Source organism: Colobus angolensis, unplaced genomic scaffold (assembly GCF_000951035.1).
Source record: "Colobus angolensis palliatus isolate OR3802 unplaced genomic scaffold, Cang.pa_1.0 Scaffold410, whole genome shotgun sequence".
NCBI lineage: Eukaryota > Metazoa > Chordata > Mammalia > Primates > Cercopithecidae > Colobus > Colobus angolensis.
The window spans coordinates 630098-653951 of record NW_012117489.1 but is presented as its reverse complement, the minus strand read 5'-3'; the positions used below and the strand labels follow the sequence as shown (position 1 = coordinate 653951).

The 23854-nt window shown below is 39.9% G+C and overlaps 1 protein-coding gene across 3 annotated transcripts in view; it reads left to right on the top strand.

Annotated features, from left to right (window-relative positions):
• Positions 1-23854, top strand: part of CDK14 (cyclin-dependent kinase 14) — a 487133-nt gene that overhangs the window by 322055 nt on the left and 141224 nt on the right. For all 3 annotated transcript variants that reach the window (XM_011956201.1, XM_011956202.1, XM_011956203.1), the window contains one exon: positions 12825-12888. In XM_011956201.1, the coding sequence (XP_011811591.1) occupies positions 12825-12888 (64 nt within the window). The remainder of the gene's footprint in view (positions 1-12824; positions 12889-23854) is intronic.

Below are 23854 nucleotides of genomic sequence, written 5' to 3'. Positions count from 1 at the left end.
CACGTGGCTCCATGTAGGTCAGTCTCCCATTCACATGTAGCACTGAATCTATTCAACGTGATATCATATCCCAAACCATTTTTTTCTCAACAGCATTTCCAGTCAGCCCAATGGGACATGGGGCACACCTCTCCCCCCACCCCCAACCTGTCTGAATACACTCCACAGAAGACTATTTATTTGTGTCCCTTGTCACATGTAGCATCTGGTACTGGCACAGCAATCCAGATGTATTCTGACTAGTATATTATATGATTAAATGATTACATCTGTATTAATTGCTTATTGCTGCATAACAACATTAACAGAAATATAGTGACTAAGGCACATTTATCATCTCTCAGTTTCTGTGGGTTGGGATTCCTGGCAAGACTTAGCTAGGCCCTCTGCTTCATGGTCTTAAAAGGCTGTAATCAAGGTATCAGCTGAGGCAGCAGTCTGATGGTCAGCTGGAGCTCATGTGGTTCTTGGCAACGCTCAGTTTCTTGCAGGCTGTGGAACTAAGGACTCAGGTTCTTGCTGGCTGTTGGCTGAAGCCACCCCCAGTTCCTTGCCTTCAGGCCTTCCCAACGTGGCTGCTCGCTTCCTCAAAGTCAGCAAGGGAGCAAGTCCTCTAGCACAATGGCTGTTATCATTGTACACAATATACAGTTGACCTGTGAACAACACAGCTTTAGAATTCACAAGTCTTGAATTCTATTGAGTTTTGTTGATTTTTTTCAATAAAAGTTACACCAAATGCGCCTGTCTCTCCTGCTTCCCCTTCCATCTCCATGTCTTCCATATCTGCCACCCTTGAGATAACAGGACCAAGCTCTCTTCCTCCTCCTCAGCCTACTCAACATGAAGATAAGGATGAAGATCTTTGTGGTGATTCACTTCCACTAAATAAATAGTAACTATATTTTTCTTCCTCTTGATTTTCCTAATATTCTTTTTTCTAGCTTACTTTATTGTAAGGATATAGTGTATAATAAATATAACATATATAGTTGGTAAGACCTCTGTTCAACAGTAGGCTATTAGTAGTTATGTTTTGGGAGAGCCGAGAGTTGTATGGGAATTTTTGACTGTGCATGGGGTTGGTGCCCCAACCCCTGCATTGTTCAAGGGCCAATTGTAATCTCAGAAGTGACATGTAATCACTTTTGTCATATTCTGTTGGTTAGAAGTTGCTGCTCCCACCCACACTCAAGGAGAAGGTTGTGAACACCAGGAGGTGGGAATCACAGGGGCGAGCTTAGAGTCAACCCACCTAATCTCTTTTGACTTCCAGTAGGTGGTCTTATAAAAGTTTTTATTCAGCTAAAAACCACGAGTCGTTTTTTATGCAGCTTGCTGCATGCCAGGTGTTCCCATCTTGAACTATCAATTAATAGAATCTAAGTACTGGACTTTATGTTTATAGCTACCACATTTTCCTGGTGTTAGGTTCAGCCAGTTGTTCATGCCTGATTAAATATTTTTGAATCCTGGTTCAGCCATCAGAATACTACACACCCCTTCTATTTCATGTCATCTGAAAAATATAAGACATCTCTTCTGTCTTCCTTCAAGTCACTGATAAAAATGCTGAAGAGGATGATGTCTAACATTATACAGAATATACGTGTACACCTACATACACATGTCCTATAGACATATATATATGTGCGTGTGTGTGTGCGTGCATGGGCGCGTGTGTGTATTGAATGTGAGGGAGAGAGAGAATGAAAAAAACCTTGTTCTAATACTCAAAACCTCCTTCTAGGGTCTGGTCAGGTGGATATAAATTGTTTAACGACATCTGAGCCACATTCCTCAGCTGTACTATCTCCTAGAAGAAGATAGTACAGCTCTTCAAAGCATGGTCTCTCTAGTCACACCAACCTGATTTAGAATTCCAGCTCCCCCACTTTCTAGCTGTGCAACCTTGAACAACCAGTTTGTCAGTAAACTGGTTGTAAACCTGATATTGCACACATGATATCAATAAACAATAGCTTATTTTCTTGATGCCTGGCTAAAATCAACATATGCTAGAGGAGCAAAGGTTACTGCCCAGCCGCTCTTCTCTGAATTCAGGACATTGACAAGTTTTGTTTGACCCATCTCATTTAGTTTTTGTTTTAAATTTGAATTAAGTAATTTTTCTTAGAAATTTGAATTAAATCATAGGATTAAGGTACTTTCACAGGAAATCCAGGTATCATCCAGTTCCCTTAGTGAAATGAAAGCTACAGCAATACTGGGGGCCTGCACTGTGCAGGGCAGCCTCCAGTGGAAGCTGAGTAGTCGCTGCTCTCTATGGACAGGGCCTTGTCACATTCAGTCCTGCCTTCTTTCTCCCCAGCCCTCTCCCTCAGTCACCTGCTTGACTGGCTTCTAGAAGAATTTTAATTTGCATTACCGTTCTTCTCCAGGAAGGTAGAGTAAGATAGGAGGAAAAGCATAAATATGGAAGCTGAAGACAACTCTCTTCTACTTTTTAAAAAGGTTAATTTAACATGACTTTTATTAAATGAAGTCATGATAATTTGTCGTTTACAAGGATCCTTCAGGTCTGTATAAACAAATATTTAATGAGTGCCTACTTTGTGTACTTTGATAAACAAAAGGAAGATAAAGTAAACAAAAATTTTAAAAAAGACATGATCTCTTTACTTATTACAGTTAGAGTCCAATGAAAGAAATAGACGTTTATCAAATATTCACAGAAATAAATGTAAAGTTTCAACTGTGACAATTTTTACCAAGAAGCCTACAGTGCTATAATGGTATATTATGGGGATTTTGCCCCAATATGCAGGGGTTTTTCCCGAGAAAAGGATGTTTCAACTCAGAGATGAAAAATGAATTAGGAACCAGGTGGAATGGGCACAGATGTCCAGGCTTTGGAAATACATGTGTAAAGGCCCTGTGTGGGGATGGGGGAGGAGCATGGCAAATTTAAGGCACCTAAAGATCAGTGTGAGCAGAGCATGAGAGGAAAAAGAAGTGGTAGTGGTTCTAGGTAAGGGGAGAGAGGGGCAGGCCCAAGGCAGGTAGCAGCTTGAGGGTCATGTGTGCAATATCAGGTTTACCCAGGAACACTGGGAAGCCACTGAACCATTGAGAGATCTTATTCAGGGAGTGGAATTTGATCACATTTGACTTTGAAGATTACTCAGGAATATGCATGCATCAATTGGAAGAGTACAAGAATGGAGGCAAGTAGACTGGTTGGGAGGGCACTGGCTAGTGCCTTAGGACATGTTGGTAGCCTGCCATAGCATGGCATGGCAAGAGAGGGAGAAAATAGGTAAAAATAAGAAGTTGATAATGGAAATACATTAATGTGGTGAGATGGTGGAGGCATGTATAAAAATAACAAACCTGAAGAAGTTACTCAAGAATGTTTGAGGAAATCCCATACAGTCTTTGGATCTCTGGTCTGTCTCCCTGACCAATTCTGAGGCAGTCGTGAGACACCCCCAGCCATCTGCCTTTTACTGTTAATCCTGATGGTGTATCCGGCAGGTCCTGCAGACTAGGCCAGAAGAGCAGAAGCCAGCGAGCGCCCTTTTGAGTGTCTACTTGGTGGTCTCCAATATTCCACCTTCATCTCTTCCTACTCTAGGACCATGAGTCTCCCAAATTGTCTCTCTTACTCCTCCTCTTAAATTTTGACTATAACATTATAGCATACTTTTAATGACTTAATATTTTTCTTCAGTCAACTCATTTCAAATAATTTTATGTATTTGTTTATAACACTATAGAAAGTAGAAAACCTTTATGTATCGCCATTAATAGGAGGTAAATGTGAAAATAAACTCAGTGAAAACCAGTTATTATTGTTATGAAATTGACCTTCTTGCCTGGCCACAATTCTGAACCTTTGGCTGCTTTCTCTATGGAGGATGTTAGCAAGTGTTTGAAAGGTTTTAAAAATAAGCACCAAGCTGAGATTTTTCTCCTTGATGTTCTCAAATAAATTGAAAGAAATTCAAAGCATGTGAGTAAATATAATTTAATGCTCTATTCATATCCTAAAATAATCTTCAGTGTGGGAGTACATATCCCACACCTTGGGAAAAGCTACTTTGGGCCAGTAGTTCCACCACTGGACTTAGAATCACCCTTGGAACTTTTACAACGAGCTGACTTTATTCACCTGGGCTGGGACCTAGTCAGAGATACTTTTAAAATAATAATTTTCAATGGAAGAAGTATTGGGGATTATTCTTGGTTTTCGTATTGAGTAAGATGCTATTGCCTTCTCATGGGTGGTGGCCACAATGCTAGACTCAGCAGTGTTGGTCAGTCTTACTCAGTGAAGAACTAAATGACCCACAAGACACTTCTATTATGAAAAACTTTGTTATAATTATCCAAACCTAGAATTGCTTAGTATCTCTGTTTTATCTAGAAATATAATTACATGTAAGTAACACAGTAAACACAATATATAAATACAGTTGTACCTATAAGCAGAAGACATTTTTCTCAGTTTTAATACATAGTAAATATTAATATACACTGAAATATCAGGTACGCAGCTAATCAGCAGTTTCAGAAAATCTTGACACATAGCAATACTATTCAAGATTCGAGTCTCTAATGCAACACAGTTGAATGTGTCATCATTGATAGCTGTGGCCTTCAAGGTAGTTTAGCGTATAGGTACAAGCACCCAATTACTTCATTTTGCCCATTAGTGCCATCCTATTTGAGTTTTTTCCATTGGGCACATATTTTTTCATGAAATACTTTTATGTCTTCTTTATGCAATGGTTACAATATTATACTGATTTTTTTAGTTGTGCATAGGTACCTTTTTATGATCTATGAGTCGCATTTCTGGATAGTAGAAAGAATGTTTAAAAATGTGTTTAAAAAGGGGGCATTTGACATGTGAGGGTTGAGCACCATGGCTTTAGAAGCTCCCAAATGGTTCTCATATGCCCTGTAGATGAACCCTTGTGTTGGCCTTTCTGTGTGGCCTCTTCGCTAACCTCTCAGCTTCTTGTCCCCCTTCTCCACCCCCAACTCCAGGAGTTTTATGAGGTGCAGAGCTGATCTTGTCATTCCTGCTCTTTGTCTATGTCACTAAAATCTAAAAAGCCCTTGCTTATTATTTAATCTTATCAACTTGGCTGCAGCCTCCTCCCCTAGACCTCCACTTCCTTCCCTTCCTCCTCACTGCACCTTGGAGGGGCTGAAAATACAAATCCGGATCTTGCAAGTGGAACCTCAGATAGAGAAAAATACTTAGAACACTTCAGCGTGTATATGGTAGTGAAAAGCACATGCTAAAATATGATCTCTAAAATGTGAGCTATAAAAGCAATCCACATAGAGTTCCCAGAGGAATTGGTATGGTTTGGCTGTATCCACACAGAAATCTCATCTTGAATTGTAACTCCCACAATTCCCATGTCTCATGGGAGGAACCCAGTGGTAGGGGATTGGATTATGGGAGTGGGTCCTTCCTGAGCTATTCTCCTAATAGTGAATTAGTCTCATGACATCTGATGGTTTAAAAAATGGGAATTTCCCTGCACAAGCTCTCTCTTTGCCGGCCACCATCCATAGAAGACGTGACTTGCCCCTCCTTGCTTTCCACCATGATTATGAGGCCTCCCCAGCCACGTGAAACTGTGTAAGTCCATTAAACCTCTTTTTCTTCCCAGTCTTGGGTATGTATTTATCAGCAGCCTGAAACCTGACTAATACAGGGGTGTTCCCAGAAGACAACACCAGATCACTTGGAATTGGCACACACACATGCATACCTCTGTACCTTTACACACACTCTTTTGTCTGGAGTGTCCTTCTCCTACTCATTTGCTTGACAAGCCCCTGGTCACTTTTGAAGTCTCAGTTTTAAGGCCTCATTTTCTTCAAGCTGTCCCTTCACCTCTTTTCCTAGGCCCCTGCTGCACTCATCACACCCCTCATCGAGCAGCCTTATCATGCTGACTTTCTGTTTCACATGCTTGTCTCTTTGTCTCTCTCTCCAGACTGAGCAACTCCAAGGCAGACACTTTTTAAAAAAATATTTTATCTTCTACACATAGGAAAGGGGTGGTCATGTTGTCATCACTCAGTACATTTCTGTTTATTACATGGATGGGAAAGCATAATTAATGGTTGAACAACATGTATATAGTATAAAATGAAAAAGATACATAAGGATAGCCAGTGAAAAGCGTGGGCCCCTTCTACCTCTGATTTCCAGCCACCCATTCCCCTTTCCAGAGACCACTGCTGTTACTAGTTTGTTTGTTTGTTTGTTTTTTAGGGATACCCTTGGCCTACTCTAGAAATTGTCTACATACAGAAAATGAATATTTGATTCAAGTATGCAATTGGCATTTTTTAAGATTTCCATGCCGAAATTTGCTCTTTGGTCATTTCCATCTGTCCTTGGCCACTCTTATAATCTCCTCTTACTTACACCTTTCCCCTTCCCCTTAATGTACTCCATCCTTTCAACTTCTACTTTGTCTATCACTATATCCTCCTCTTAAAAAATTTCCTTCTTTGCCGGGTGCGGTGGCTCACGCCTGTAGTCCTAGCACTTTGGGAGGCTGAGGCAGTTGGATCAGTTGAGCTCAGGAGTACAAGCCTGGGCAACACAGTGGTACCCCATCTCTACAAAAAATAAAAAATTTAGTAGGATAGGGTGGAGTGCGCCTGTCATCCCAGCTACTTGAGAGGCTGAGATGGAAGGATCACTTGAGCCTGGCAGATTGAGGCTGCAGTGAGCCATGGTCACACCAGTGCTCACCAGCCTGGATGACAGAATGAAATCCTATCTGGAAAAATAAAACAATTCCTTCTCACCATCACCCATGAGGCCACTGGATCCCGAAACCTTTCTCCTCGCCTTCCACCTGCCCTGTCTGCAGTACATTCATTGTGCTGTCGGAGGCAGTGCAAGCTCCAGGTGGTTCCTCTGCGTTTCCACCTGATCATCGTATTTCCGGGTGGAGAGTGCACAGTCAGGATCAGAATTAGGAAGTTCTGCTTTCTCTCTCTGGCTCTTCTGGGAACTTCATACCATCTGTTCCAGAGCAGGGTGTATAATATTGCAGCTGAGTTCTGCTGAGCCACTTCACAGGTTTCTTTTAGAGCTTCTCACTAAGGAGCCAGAAAAAAATCTTCTAGATCCGAAATTAGTACAGCTGTGAAGCAATCATTATTTTAGAGATGTTATATGTGTGGACTTTCAGAGTTTCAGCTTAAAATCATCAGTTCTGGATAGTGGAAAGAATGTTTAAAAATGTGTTTTAAAAGGGGGCATTTGACATTTGAGGGTTGAGCACAAATGTTATATGTGTGGACTTTCAGAGTTGCAGCTTAAAAGTCATCAGTTCTGGACAGTAGAAGGAATGTTTAAAATGTGTTTAAAAAGCGGGCATTTGGCATGTGGTTTAAGATGGGATGACAGGCACACTCCGCCCTATCCTAAGGGACTGGTTGTTCTCCAGTCCCTTAGAATCCACAGCTGAGTCCGTTTAAAATCCTCATCGCCACTGTAGTCGTGTCCCTGAAACGTAAAGCCTTGAAGTGGGAATCTTGTGCTTTCCATATCGCTTCATTAGGACACACTTCTGTGAGCCAGTTTTATTTGTGTCCCAGAGGCCAGAATTCCTCTGTGCTGTAGTCTCCGTTAGAGACCTCTCGGTCCCCTTGACCCAGGAAGAACCGTTAGCAGGTCTTGTTCTACTTAAATCACAAGTGTTCAGGAAAAGCCCATGGACTCCTGTTTAGCAGCCCTGAGGCCTGTGCAAAAGCAAAGACTAGAAAATGAGATAATTTGTGGAACTAGTGATAGTTTAGAAAGATAAGTAAATATTTCTAACAAACACTAGTTTGTCAGAGTTACTCTGAGCTCTAGAAGTTTAGAATTTGCTTTTCTCCTGTTATTTGGAGTAGGTATTTTCACAGAGAGGCTCTCTTTTTCTCAGTGTCTTCTCTGCTCAACAGAGGCTGACATAACGGGCAGAACCTTGGCCACACCTGCCAGGGCAGAGGCACACCTGGAGGAGTGAGTGTGGGGCCATCATTACCTCTTAGTTCCTCAGGGTCAGGAGTGTAGACCTCCACTGATAAGATGAACTTGTCCTTTTTTTTTTTTTTTTTAAACAGACGTTAAATAGTCTAATAAGAAATCACAGAAAAGACTTCTGGCAACTGTATATTTCTGAACAGAGGGACATGAGACCATTTTGTAGCTTGCATTTTGGCATTTGCTATTTGTTACCATATGTGTGCTGAGGAGTGCCAAATGTTTTTCTCCCTCTGAAATTCGTCTCCCAAGATCCAGACGTGTATTTCCAGCTGCCCAATCTTGAGCTGCAGGCGTTTCTAACATTTAATAGATCCAGAACGAAACCCTTTGCTCTCAGCCCCCAAACTTGCTTCGTCTCTGGCGTTCTTGATTTCAGCTAATAACTTCTTCCTTGTATGAGTGGATTTTAAACAGCAGAATATATATTTTACATCATGATTCATTATGTATACACACAAAGATGTAACTTGAACAGAAGTTTCATAAAACAATATGTATCTTTACATTTATGTTACCCTCTGATATCTTCTCTTGAATTCCATCTTTTGAAAAGTGCCGATGTCAACTCCCTTGATGAATTTACAATCCCCCAACCAGTCATATGACCTGCAATTTGCGAAAACCTTAAACAGAGATAAAATGCAATCTCCTTGAATTCAGCATCTGGCCTCTGCTTCCCATCCTGTAGCGCAACCTGCAGTCTAGCCACAGTGTTATCCAGACACACCATTCATTTACTCAGTCGGTCAACATTTACTGGGTGCGTAGCTGGTGCTAGTCACATGGTACACTAAGTATCCAGAGATCAACATTGTCGTCTCCACTCTGAGGACCACAATGCGGAGACAGGTGAGTAATCTAGCAATTACCAGGTAATGGTGAGGTTCTAAATAGAAGTTTGCATGAAGCACTCAGACATCACAAACAGGCAGCATATAACTTGGACCAGAGAGTCCAGAAGGTCTTTCAGGGAAAAGTGACCCTTGAACTGAAGCTACAACTAGAGGTAGGAGTTCAGCTGGCAGGATTAGGGCAGGGCGTTAGGGAAGAGTAATCCAGTATGACAAGACACAGGGGCTGAGCATTCTGTTAATTTGGAGAGCTGAAAGTGTTCTGACATAAGCCTCTCCTTAAAACCATACACTCTACTGTCACTCCCACCCTTTCTTTACTTGGCAAACCGTGACTCAGTGTTCCCTCTCCCACTAAACCACCCTCTCCCGGTAGCCTTTCTCCCTGCCCCCAGGGAGACTCAAGCCTCCCTTCTTTAGGCTCTGACCTCACTCTCCCATACCATCAGCTCTGTTATGTTGAAGGCCATTCATCACCACCCCAGTGCATCTGCATCACTAGACCAGGAGCACCTCAAGGCAGAGTCCACGTCCTTACATCTTCTGTGAGGAGTACAATAAGTGTTAGCCGAATAAAGAGCTGAACCAATAAAGGAAACAGGAGATGGACAAACCACAGACACAAGTTTAGGGTAAATCTGCTTAAATGGATGTGTAGAAGACTTTTCGGTATATCATAGATGGAAAGGGGCTTCAAGTGTCATGAACCTGCTTATTTACAGAGCTGGGGACCACATTTTAAGTGTTGGTGGCACCTCGGGTGCAATTTTCATTTTCTTTGTGTTTCATTTGCAAAAGATTATATTTGACTTTTAGAAAAGACTCTTTTTCTTCTAACTTAAATATGTCTTGTTAATGGAACTTGTTAGTGAATTAATAGGAATGAAAATCTGGCATCAGAGACCACACATACTCTCCCTTAATGCACAGGTAGCCAGTCATTGCTAATCATACATTAAACCCAAACTATTTTTTCCAAAATGGTTTTTACAGGAAGCAAAATTAATTTTTAATTATTCTTTTCCTTTGCCCACTTTCTGCCCACTTTGCATTTTCTGTGTAAATGGTTCAGGGTTGTAAGCAGGACAGTTTGAGGTCTGGAATCTCAATAGTTAAACCTGTAATTGAAAAAGAAAAGTCTAATGTATTTGTTTCTTTCCTGGAAATTTTTATAATATGACCATAATATTTCATAATCACTTTGAAACAGAACACTGGATATGGATGAGGATAATGCCTACAAAAAAGTTTTGCAAACGCAAGCATTGTAAAAACAGAGGCAGCCAGGAAAACAATTGTACTTTATTAGGAGCAAGAGAACAGGGCTCAGATTCTGGCTGGACTTTTCATTGTTTATAAAACTTCCATAGGGTCTAATTTCGCATGTGACAGATTGGCTGCGTTCAAGTTGTGATTTTGAGCTGACATTTTCTCCCTTTTGTTGCTAAAGTTTAGTACTGTTGGACTCCTTTGTCCTTGATGCAAATTTTAGTGAGAACAAAGTAGAGCATTTCCAGATAGGCTGTATGTGCTGCCTGCAAACTTGATTGTCTCCTCTTGAAATAATGGTTGGGATTATTGAAAAGAAAGGGAGAAATGCCTTTTGCAGAGACACTGTTATCATAATCATTTATGTCAGAGACAATGCTTTTGTCTCTTTTCTCATGTTACAAGTCTTCCAGCCCTCTTGCCTGCCTCCTTCCCCCCATCATCCAGCCCATCAATAATGTGACCTAGTTTGTGTAGATCTGTCTATTGATGTTAGTATTAATTAGTGCTTGAAAATAACCATGTATGAGTCTTAAAAGAATTTTTATTTTCTCATTTGCTGATGCTGGATTCATGTTTCAGCCAGGAACATAAATACATGTATTTAATCCTGATTCACTAGAGTAGGAAGCAGGGAGTTTGGCACTTACTGTGTATGTGCCACTCTTTGACATCACTGCCATGTCACCCACTAGTAAATAAATGCATGAACAATTTGAGCCCTGTATTACCATTTTGCCTAGTAGTGCCTACAAATCCTCAGATAAAGTGAATATGCTTCATTTCCTCTGTTGACAAAGAGTCAAACGGTAAAATATTTGAAGAGATTTATTCTGAGCCAAATATGAGTGACCAGTGGCCCATGACACACCCCTCAGGAGATCTTGAGAACATGTGCCCAAGGTTGTGAGGCTACAGCTGGGTTTTATACATTCTAGCGAGACATACGACATCAGTCAATACATGTAAGATGTATATTGGTTCGGTGCAGAAAGGCAGGACAACTGGACGTGGGAGCTTCCAGGTCACAGGTGAATTCAAGCATTTTCTGATTGACAATTGGTTCAGAGAGTTATTACCTAAAGACTGGAATCAATAGAAAGGAATGTCTGGGTTACCAAAAGGGTGGAGACCAAGGCTTTATCATGCAGATGAAGCCTCCAGGTAGCAGGCTTCAGAGACAATAGAGTGTAAACGTTTCTTATAGGACTTACAGAGTCTGTCCTATCAGTCTTAAGGCCTGTGTTGATGTTTCTGCTGGTCAGCTGTGCATGAATTCCAAAAAGCAGACCGGTATAATGAGGCTCCTGTGTTATGCTCCCCTTCATCATGGCCTGAACTAGTTTTTCAGGTTAACTTTAGAATACCTTTGGCTGAGAGGAAGGGTCCATTCAGATGGTTGAGGGGCTTATAGTTTTATTTTTGGTTTACACCTCTCATAATATCTAGTGGTCCTTCTCCTCTGCTGGTTTCCAGCTTTGTCCCTTGCCCTTTCTAACCTGTTTGTCTATCCATGTTTATCCAATATAGTTTGAATGACGCCATCTGGCATCATTATTGGCAACATTATGATGCTCTGACTCCCTTGAACATAGAGTCCCCGTGGAAAAAGTGGGCAGTCTAAATTTTCCTACGTGGCTGGAGCCTCCCTGATCTGACCAGACCCAGTTTTCTGTGGGTTCTTTGAGTAATATCTAATACTGACATAATGCTGACTGTGTGCTAGGTAGCATTCTCCTACCACATTGAGGTAGGTGCTGTCAACACCCTCCAGTTTACAAATGAGAAAATTCAAGCTCAGTGGGGTTCTCAGCCCAAGCTTACATGGCTGGTAAATAGGGGAGCAAGGATTTGAACTCAAGGTGTCTTCACAGCCTAGCCTCTTAACCCTGAATCTCCCCTTTCTAGGTTCTTAACCCTGAAACTCTTCTCAGTCAGTGATTTGCCATGATCATTGAGTATAAGAGCCATAGATCATGGAACAGAATATTCAAATGGAATGTGCCCAGTTACATGTGAGCTGAAATTGCCCATAAATTCCTTTCCCCAGATCAAACATTGTAGTGATAGAAAAGTAGATGGAGAAAGAAGGTAGACATACGGATGGAAAAAGGAAAACGTGGGAAGAACAGTATTTTGGCAAAAGGAAACTGTCAATCACGTAATTACAAATTGTAACTGTAATGAGAGAACTTGAGCGTCCTAAGCTGTCGACCCTGCCTCTTTGAGACATGATAATGCTCAGACAGAGGATGTGGGGTAGAAATGACAGAATTGTTGGAACTGTTAAATGATGAGACTGGAGTGAAAGACAAAAGCTCATGAAAGAATCATGAGGGACACATACAAACTTCATTCAGCAGCGTGAAGATGACAGCTTATTGTTTGATTCCTTAGCCTACTTATTAAGTTTGGACTTGATAAAATAGAGCAGATTTAACTTGTCTTACCACAGTCAGCTGTATTTGTTATAACACAGAGATTCATCTTGGGTGGCTCTTTAGCCGGGTTTGTTTTTACTGAAATAAAATCCCTGGCACACAATAATGGAAAAAAAAATACCAGAGTTTCATAATATGTAGTGTACTGTTTTTCTACACTTGAGAATTTTGAGTGATTTGGAAATAATAAGGCTGTTTCCACAATTTCCTGCTCTCCACTAGGTTCTTGGAACGCCAAATGAGGACACATGGCCTGGAGTTCATTCTTTACCACATTTTAAGCCAGGTATGTTTCATTAATTACAGATGACTACGTGCTTCCTATATGCAAAAGGTGAGTATATAAATGTTCCCTCTCAAGCAATATATACCACCTTGAAAAATCCTGGTTACTTTTGCCATTGTGTACTTTATCTATTAATGGAATTATCCTTTTGTTTTCACAAATTATTTGTCTGATTTTCACCATATATACTTTATTTTATTTGATTGGTTGATTTTTCAGTAACCATTAATTTCATCATCAGTTAGACTAGCATCCATGTCAACAAAAACAAAATTTAAATTGGGGTGCTGTAACCCATCTGTGTCACTTCTTGCAATAAGTGACCAGGAAAAGTATTGGATTGTAAAAAGGAAAAATCATATTTTTATTTCTTTACAAAACTAATAAATATATGGTCTGTAATTTGAGTTTAAACATGTAGGATGTTCTGAATGTTCTGTTGTACAGCATTCAATATGTTTTCATGTAAAATATTTAAACCTAAACACTGAAAAATCTGAATGAAATGTGAACTTTTAAAATAAGTTGTCCTTTTTTTTTCCACCAGTAGGTGGCAGGCGTGAAACTTTGTTTTAATAATTACAAACAAACGAATCTCAAACATGGTCTAATTTTTATAAGAGAGGGGAAAAAAGGTTTGGAATTGAAAATATGATAAAATCAGTGGAATGAATTATTGTAAAAATTATTCTCTTGGTGGTTGTTGTGGTTTTTTTTATTTTCTCAGTTATAAAACATGGCTTACAAAATGCAGACCCACCATAAAATTACTGAAAGGGATTTTATAGAAGTTCTAATAGTCTATTATCCTGTGAGGGAAAAGAGCTATGAATAATATCTGTTAGAGGAGCCAAGTATATTCTTTTGCTTCTCTTCCCCTCTTTTGGGGAACCATCAGGAATAAATTATCAGTTCCAAAGAATGACTGAGTTGGGAAACTATTTTTACTCTTAATATTTTTCTTCTGAAAGTGTACAGTGTGTTCAGAATTATTTTATCTTCTTCAACTGCCCTGAAGACTCTTTGTACTTTTGCTGGAAATTCTAAATGAATTCTATGTTCTGAAAGACTATACAAACCTAACAATTTTAAATGGACTGACTCTTTTTTTAAGCAACTAAGAGGCATCCTCTAACAGATCCACGTGTTCTTAATTTTAGTAAAGATGGGGTTTCACCATGTTGGCCAGGCTGGTCTCAAACTCCTGACCTCAAATGGGCTGCCCACCTCAGCCTCCCAAAGTGCTGAGCCCCAGGCGTGAGCCATCACGTCCAGACGAATTCAGTGATTTTTGGTAAATGTACAGGGTTGTGCCACCATCACCAGGACCCAGTTTTTTTTTTCTTTTTTTTTTTTTTTGAGACGGAGTCTCGCTCTGTCACCCAGGCTGGAGTGCAGTGGCCGGATCTCAGCTCACTGCAAGCTCCGCCTCCCGGGTTCACGCCATTCTCCTGCCTCAGCCTTCCGAGTAGCTGGGACTACAGGCGCCCGCCACCTCGCCCGGCTAGTTTTTTGTATTGTTAGTAGAGATGGGGTTTCACCGTGTTAGCCAGGATGGTCTCGATCTCCTGACCTCGTGATCCGCCCGTCTCGGCCTCCCAAAGTGCTGGGATTACAGGTTTGAGCCACCGCGCCCGGCAAGAACGCAGTTCTTTATAGACGATCCAACCGTGGGCGCTTCAAGAAGGTTAATTTCCCTGTTTTAGGACCTAAATTGTAGGTAGATAAAACAAGAGAATTTGAAAAGATTTGAAATGAATAAAGTTACAGGCAGAAAGGAGCAATTAAGATGAAATCATTTGGCCTGCCTAGTTTCTGGATTAGAAAACATGCAGTAATTTATGTGCTTTTGTGGGAATAGAATTTATCTTCATCAACAACATACAAAAGCATGTATTAGTTGTATTTTGGAAAGTACTAGGATGTGGTACCCATTAAGATAACAGATCGTGAACTTCAAGACACCAGGGACTGTTCATTGTACATATGTGGTGTTCAATAAATGTTTGTTGCACTTGATTGTATTGAATGTTAAAACAGACATTATGTATGTGACTCCTCTGGTGGGCATATACAAACTAGAATATTTATGTTTAAGTTATTAACATTAGGTGTAAGCCCCACAACAGACACATAACACATAGAAGGTAATGGGAAAACAGAAAAAGAACATATGAAGATAGTGGAAAGCATGGGTGGTGATGAGCAAGAAGGTTATTCCAGGCAAAGCTCAGGGCTGTGAACCATAGCACATAAGTGTGATAAGTGTTTCCTGAGTTTGCTTGAAAGGAGTCAAGAGGAGACAAAACAACAGACTGAGTCAAAGGAAGCAAATCTCCTTTGTCCTTCCCCAAGCAGCACTTACCAGACCATCCAGGGGAGCCCCAGTCCCTGACCTCGTAGATCTCATAGTCCTGGAGAAGAAAATATACAATCCCAAATCAGGAAAATATCAGTGCTAGGGTCCGCCTGTCCCAACTCCACTCTCCAGCTCCTTCATCTACCCCAAAGAGTGCCCTAGAGAGTCTGGAAAAGATAATCTGAGACGTAAGGACAAACTTTGTTTAATTTTCTAATAGATAATAAATTTAAGCAATTTAAAATGTCAAGCAATAGGAAAAAGGAGCATAGTACAGAGCCACCTCCCCACTGCCAACTTCCCTAGAACCACTGACCCCACCACAGGCCCCCAGCATATTCTTATGTTTCTTTCCTTTATGTAAATGTAAGAAATTAATATTAATTTTTACTTTTCTCATATTAAACACAATTCCTCATCTTATTTTTCTCATTAATGCATCTCATCGATCTTCTCATGTCACTGCAAGGAGGAGACCAATGTGGTGTCCCTCTTGTCTCACAGAGCTGCATTGTTTTCTGGTGTATGGATTTAACCCATTCCCTGATTAGGGACAGTTGGGTTGTTTCCATTGCTTTGCTATTACAAATATTAATGCACTGAGTATCCTTGAGCCTATACATACACATACACATTGCACATAATCAAATATATCTGAAGGATAAATTAGGAGAAATAAGGTTAAAGAGCCAACAAGTATAGACAATTATGATTTTGACCACTTTCCTCAAACTGTTGTCCAAAGGGGTAGTATCTTTTGTCTCTGTTGCCAGAATACAGGAGAATACTTCTTCCCACAGCTGCTTCTCCTCTCTATGCTATGTGACCAAACTTTTGTATTTTGCCAGTTAGATGACAAAAGGAATTTCAGTAGAATTTTAATTTGCGTGTGCCTGATGATGAGGTTGAGCATCTTTTGATACGTTTCAGGATCATTTCTATTTCCTTTTCTCTGAATTCTTTTTATCTTTTGGCCAATTTACCAAAATTGAGTTGAGTTGTGTGGTTTTTAAAATCTATTTCTAGAAATTCTTTATATTTTATTTTATTATTTTATTTCTAGTGATGTTGCCCAGGTGGGAGTGCAGTGGTGCGATTACAGCTCACTGCAGCCTTGACCTTCAAGTAATCCTCCCTGCTCAGCCTCTCAGTTAGCTGGGACTAACTATAGGTTCATGCCACTATGCCTGGCTAATTTTTTTTTTTAATCTTTTGTAGAGATGAGAGTCTTGCTATGTTGCCAAGGTTGGTCTCAAACTCCAGGCTCAAGCAATCCTCCCACCTCTGCCTCCCAAAGTGCTGGGATTACAGCATGAGCCACCATGCCTGGCTGAGTTCTTTATATTTAAGAGAAATTATCCCTTTGTCCATGAAAAACTTTTGCTTCTTTGAAATTTGAAAAATGATCCTTTCTAATTTTTAAGCAATTTTGAAATAATCCTTGTCTTATATCTCTCATGTCTTCCTTGACTTGCCTGAGTAAGTTTTGCCTTGAGAAAAAAAGCCCATGGTGTATTTAGAATAGTGGAGTTACGATGTAAAAAAAAAAAAAAAAAAAATGGAGAGAGAGGAAGTCTTGTTATTTTGGCCAGGCCAGTCTTGAACTCTTGGTCTCAAGCAATTCTCCCACCTCAGTCTCCTAAAGTGCTGGGATTACAGGTGTGAGCCACTGTGCCTGACCACAATTTTTTTAAAGACCAGATTTCTGTTATAGATATATGTACAAATTCATATATGTGTATCTGTGTAAGAAAAACCAATTTGGGTTTTCAAGTGGATTACTTTATGGCTATGATCTAGGCCATGAATAAATCTCTTGGTTTTAACATACGCTAACCTAATTTCCTAGTAGTTGTTTTCTTAAATAACTTACTTTTTTAGTTAATGTCTATGAAATAAGTAAAATACACTTACTATTTCAGCAGTATTTCCTGAGCACCACTTGTGTATCTAGGGACTGGAGATGTTGCACTGAACAAAATGCAAATGATCCTTATCGGGAGAGACATATAGTAAGTGAAATATATCGTATGTAGGATGGTGATAAGTACTATGGAGGAAAATAAAGCAAGAAACTGGTTCAGGAAGTTCTGGGAAGGGGGATGATTTACAATTTAAATAGGGCGATCAAGGAAGGCCTCCCTGAAAAGAAGACACTTGACTGAAGAATATGAGACGCAGAACCAAGATGATATTTGAGGGAAGAACTCTTCAAGCAGAGACAAAAGCAAGCACCAGTGCCCTGAATGGGGAGGAGTGGAGGGCTGATAATGAAATCACAGATCACGTAGGGCCTTGAGGGATACTCTGAGTCCTTTTCCATTGATCTGAGTGAGATAGAAAGCTCTAGAAGATTTTGAACAAGGCAGCACAGGAGCTGGTTTATGTTTTAGTAAGACCACCCCAGCTGTTATACTGAGAATTGGGGACCAGAGAAGAAGCAGGGCAGACCCCTTAGGAGGCTATAATGGGAATCCAGGGGAGATGCGATGAAATGTACTGTGAATAAAATGACCTTCCCTTTTCAACTCCTGTGATTATCCCAGAACTCAACATGGTTTTCCCTTGAAAAAAAATATATAACAAAAATGGAGAAATATTTTTTAAATAATTACTGAAATAGTGAAAGAACAATTAGTTAAAAACTGAACTTTATTCTTTACTATATAACCTGTATATCTTCTTCTGTGCTTACACAAAACTTCTTAAACTCAGCATATTCCCATAGCAACCAGGCAACTATAACAGGTCCCAACGGTATTATATATTATAAAGTATGTACGTGTTATATGCAATAAGGAGTCTGTGTAAGTCTCATTTGTGTTGCTATAAAGGAATACATGAGACTGGATAATTTACAAAGAAAAGAGGTTCGGTTGGCCCCAGGATCTGCAGGCTATGCAAGAAGCATGACACCTGCTTCTGGTGGGGGCCTCAAGAAACTTCCAGTCATAGGAGAAGGTGAAGGGGGAGCACACATGTCACATGATAAGAGGGAGCAAAAGGGAAGAGAGGACTTCCCTAAAGCTAGTGTCAGAGGTATAAGCAGATCCCAGGTCTCTGTGGGTCTTAGTCAAGGGTGCTTTTGCTTTTGTTTTTATTTTGCAATCTCCATTATGAAATAGCATTCTACTGAATGTGCATCACAATTTCTCATTGGCCTTCTAAAGAACAGTTTACTGGCAATTAGACTATTTTAAAAAGCAGAAAAGTAGAGAAGATCTGATCTCTGTCTGGGAAAATATGTACACCAATACACATCAATATTACAATATTACACCAATACAAGACTCTTTTTAACAACCAGATCTCTCACCTGAATTAATAGAAAAAGAACTCATTCATTATCCTGTAGAAGACACTGAGTTATTCATGAGGGATCCTCCCCCATGACCCAAACACTTCCCTCCAACATTGGGGATCGCATTTCAACATGAGATTTGGAGGGGACAGACATCCAAACTATATCAGAGTCTAACCTTGGAAGCTGCTATTTTTCTGTCATTTACTTCTATTTAAATTTCTCTTAAAAGAAATGGAAAACAGGCCTGTTTCATTTTTGAACCCGATTACCTTCCTGTTTCTTTTCCCTTACCCTCAGGGTTCTGTGGTTAATGGTCTTTTAAAAGTAGGTCTCCTTGTCCCCCCCTCCCTCTCTCATTCCAGAGTGTCTCCTTTTGTCACTGTGTTCAGGATACTTGCTGTGGGAAAGTCTCGAGGTGAGAGGTTGTGCTGTGGTGTTCTCAGTACCTCAGTAATTCCATAACTTGGGGTGAGATTCATCACAGGCAAACCCCATGCTCTAACACAAAGTAAGAGTCCACTGTAAAAATAAGTCATACTCCTTTTCATGGGTTCATAGTTATTCACTAACAAGAGGCTTTTGCATAAGGCTCTCTGCTATAAATTCCTTCTACATAATGAGAGGTTCCCCTGTGTGAGTCCCAGGATCACTGTCTCCTACCAGGTTTACCCCCTTTTTGTATCCCATCGACAGGTGGTGTGGTTCAGATGTCTCCGCTAAAGTGGCAGTGCCATTTTTTTTGTTGTCATTATAAGATAGACTTATCATTTTTAAAAGATGCATCTTGCATACACGTTTGAGGGGTTGTTTAAGCTTCATAGAATTGTGGTAACCCCAGATCAGGGCAGAATATATGTAGACATTTGAGGTTCTCCAGACTGGTAGAATCAGAGTAATGGATGAAGAGTTCTGGCAAGGCTTTGCAATTTCCAGCTGTCAAGGAGTACCCTGGGGCTGCATGAGCTGCGAGTGCCAGTGGTGTTTGTGCCTTAAGCAAAGTGAATGTTTGAGCTAGGGAAAGCCCCAGGGAGCATCTAGTCTGGCTTTCTTCTTGTGAGGTTAGGAACCTCAGGTCCAGAGATGTTAAAGAACTTCCCTGAAGTTAGTGTCAGAGGTGGAAGTAGATTCCAAGTCTCCCTGGTTCTCACTCCCTGAGTGTGTTTGTGTTTGTGTTTTTGTTTTCCAGCTGTCATTATGAAATAGCATTCTACTGAACGTGTATTACAATTTCTCATTGCCCTTCTAAAGAACAGTTTACTGACAATTAGACTATTTTAAAAAGCACAGAAGTAGAGAGGATCTGATCTCTGTATTTGGTAAAATATCTACACAAAACCACCAATAACACTTTATATAAAATGATTTAGCCCTGATATAACACGTAGATTCCATGTATAAGTGCTTCCAACAAAAGGGACATTCAAAAACGATTTAATGGCTGATTATTCAGGAGCTCAAAAAGGAAGGCACTGTGAAGTTCAGTGAGGAAAAAAATGCTGCTAGACCGGAAGCAATTAAAAGTAATGAAATTTAGAATAAAATAATTATATTTTCCAAAATCAAGCAAGAGAATAGAGCATTTCTAAAGTGGTTATATTATTTCTAAGGGAAAGTTATCCAATAGAAAAGGCTGTTTGATTCAGGAAACTTTGAAGAAAATGGACAGTCTTCCAACGAAAGAAATAATGTAAAGAATTTGCCATTGGAGGCAATTGAGGAATGGCGATATTTTAAACACACTGTGCCGAAAACTAGTTCTACAGACACATTTACCTTAAAGGGAATGTTTACGTGTGGACTTAACTGTATCAAGGCTTTGTAATGAAGCAAAACAAACAAACAAACAAACAGAAAAACTTCTCTTTAAGTCCTTCCTCTTCTCTGGCCTGACTGAGACCCCGAAACCAAACAGATCCACACATTTTGTTCCAGAGGGAGGAAGTAAATCATTTCAGAAATAGAATACTATGGTGATAACACCTTACATTTTATGCTATATTTTATTATTTACAAAGCATTTTAATATATTATCTCATTTGATAGTTAGAATAACTGCATTATAATAGTGTTTTTTTCCTAATATTGTTACCCCATTTGCAGATGAAGAAACTAGGAAATCGAGGCTCAGAGAGATAGTGTGACTTGCCTAGAGATCTCATCCCTCCAGGCTGTAGCAGCGCCAAAACTCAACCCAGGTCTTTCAACTCTAAGCCATTCTCAGTGATGCCTCCTCCTCTCTTTAAGAGAGCTTCACTGCCCATATACCTAGACCTGTGAAGAAGAAATGTCAGGCTCTTCCCAACTCTGTCTTGTGGCATCTTGGAAAAGACCTCTGTCTTCCTGTGCATACCAGATCCACCCTCCACTTGCTGGATATGGGCATATTCTTCCACCCTTTAAACCTATGCCTCCAATAAATCTTCAGCTCCAAAATGTCCTCTGCAGATGTTTAATCTCAGATGTGTAGTCCTTAATACATAATATCGGAACTTCCCACTTTCCTCATTTTCAGAAGTGAGGATGTTTGAACGCTTAGCCTTTACTGACATTCTTGGCTTTTCCTGAGTCTTTTAGAAAGTGATAGAAAAGCTATGGATGCAGCAGAAATTGTTGTTGGGGTGGGATATTCCATGCAGGAAGACTAGAGGGGGCACCTCTTTGTGCCGTGATGTTGCCCTGCACAGACCACACCTGCAGTGAGGGGAGGCCTGTGAAGTGCTGAGATACCTTCCTTACTCTTCTAGAAGAATCATGTCTGCTCCATCCAGCCTGCAGACTTCCTACTAAACTGTTTTTACATTCCCTTTAATATCTGTTATTTATACTCTACCTATTTTTAAGAAGATTTGAGCTAGCTGACATAATTGATATAAAAGTACTTTAAAACTGTTAGGGGTATGTAACTGCAAAATAATACTTTTTACCATTTATACCATGTATGTCCTCTGCCTGCTATCTCCTTTCCCACTTACTCTTTACACTTTACCTCAGGAATTTTAAAATTTTTTTATGATTGATAGCAACTATAATGATTATGGGTTAGGTCTAGGTGTATGGGCTGTAACTATGTGATGGTTATTTAAATGGACTTTAAAAATTATTATGTAAATATCTGGCTTTTATCTCAGATTTTATTGCTAAAAGCCTTGTTGGTCTGCTTGACACAAGCCTTAGGGTATTCAGAGCTCTCTCCACTAACCATCAGCTATCACCTTTGTGAACTTTGCTGTCCCTCCTCCCACAAATAAATGCTACTTTAATCACATAGTGAAAAAGCCAGTTAATTACTAAATTTATGAACTATGTGAACTTTATAAAGCTAAGGAAGTAAAATATGTAAACATGACAGGAAGGGCAGACTTTACTTTCTGATTGAGTCAGCCATACTGGGAGGTCGCTGGTGGTTGCTGGAGAGCAGATGCTTAAGTTGAGAGTCGGTGTTTCCATCAGCAATAACTGCTTTACGTCTGCTCATGAGCTTAGATTCTTATTGAGTGCTTACTAGGTGCCAGGCAGTATTGTGGGTGCTAAAGATGCAGTCGTGAACGAAGCAGATGAATCCTTTTTCTTGCAGAGCTTACATGCTAGAGAAGGGACTAATAATAGACAAATTACAACTTACTATGCCTGTGAGCACAGGGAGAGCGGCAAGAGACAATTCAGGGGGACAGGTCCTTGGAAAGTCAAGGTGAAGAGCCAGGATTTTACTTGAAATGTGAGTGGAATCATCGGAGGGTTTTCAAGAGAGGAAGAAATCAATGCTTTATGTTTTCAGAAAGACCTACAGGCTACAAAAAGTCACGGACTCATTTCAGAGCTGGAAAGAGATTTCATTTGAAGTGTGAAATCCTCTTCATTGGTCATTTCTGCTTGCAACCCTGGGTCAAGAAGGGTCTATAAAGGCAAGTACTAACTCACAGGGAAATTATTCTCCTACCAGTTAGCAGTGATGCCACAGACACGAAGGATATTTTTCCTCACAGGTCCATAGCTGACCAGGGATTTGATATAAAATAAGTCAGAGATATGACCAATGATATGAAATAAAAATAAAAAAGAAACAACCAAAAACCTTGATAATCACTTAAAAATGCAGAATAGCAATTCATTTCCTCTACAATAGGTACATTAAGGAGGGAAACCCCTGTAGGAATGTGATAAACCCATTTCAGTGCAAAGGAGGGACGATCTGTACTTTGTCTGGATGTACTTGAAGAATTTCACATTTATTTTCACGAGACGGCATCAGTAATGATGGAGACTAGCAGAATGTCTAGAAAATGCCAGAAAAAAAGGTAATAAGATTAAATTTTCAAGGGAAAATGAAGTTCTACTGATAGCCGACTTATTTTTTTAAATCCTAAATAAACTGGCTTTATTAGTTCTACTCCCTGGAATTTAGTAAAACTCATTTTGGGAGTTATTTACACCTCACATCGCTAAAGTTGATATGGAGGGCCAATCACCATATAAAGACTTCTTTACCTCTTCAGTAATTCCAACCCACCTAGTATTAAAAGTCTTATATACTATCCAATTTGTATGATTTGGTTAAAGTCATGTTGAAGAAAAGAGTTAAACATTTAGCCTAAGAATTTATAGCAGAATTCAATGAAGACATGGATGATCTACGTGATACTGAAAACTGTTATCTCTTTTAAAATAAACATTTGATTGAGTTGTTATATACCAGTGGCATTTCCATAAACTGGCCATACACTTTTAATTGCTTTCCTAAGTTTGTAACCTAATGTTTTATGTTTATCCTTCCCACACATGAATGCCGGCAAGTATATAACTAGGAATCTATGCATTGTGTAAAGTCCTCCATAACTCCTGACCCTGAGCTTTTAGGTACCTTTCCAAAAACTTTTTAAAAATCAAGATCTTAGGAAGGGAGATGAGGGGACAGGAAGTTTGGATGTAAAACAAGAAAATGTTATCCCTTGTCTTCAAGTTGGGGTTTGACCACAGTACCTTGTGTAGGACACTGTACCTTTAGGGAGGAAATGGGACTTCACCAAGCCAAAAGCTTGCACAGGTGTCCAATTTGAACAGTGATTCCACACCACTATGAGAGATTCATGACTAAGTGGTTGAACCAAGGTTAGGATGAAGATTTTCTCTCTTAGGTGCCTGGAAATATTGGATGCACAGAGAATAGCATGGTGTTCGGTAATCTGAGTATTCATATAAATTTTTCAGCATTTGAAAATTCTTAGAAACACACAATAATGGCAAAAATTTTAAGTGTCACATAGTTGATGATGCTAGTTTGCATCGTATAGCTCTTTCCTGTGTAT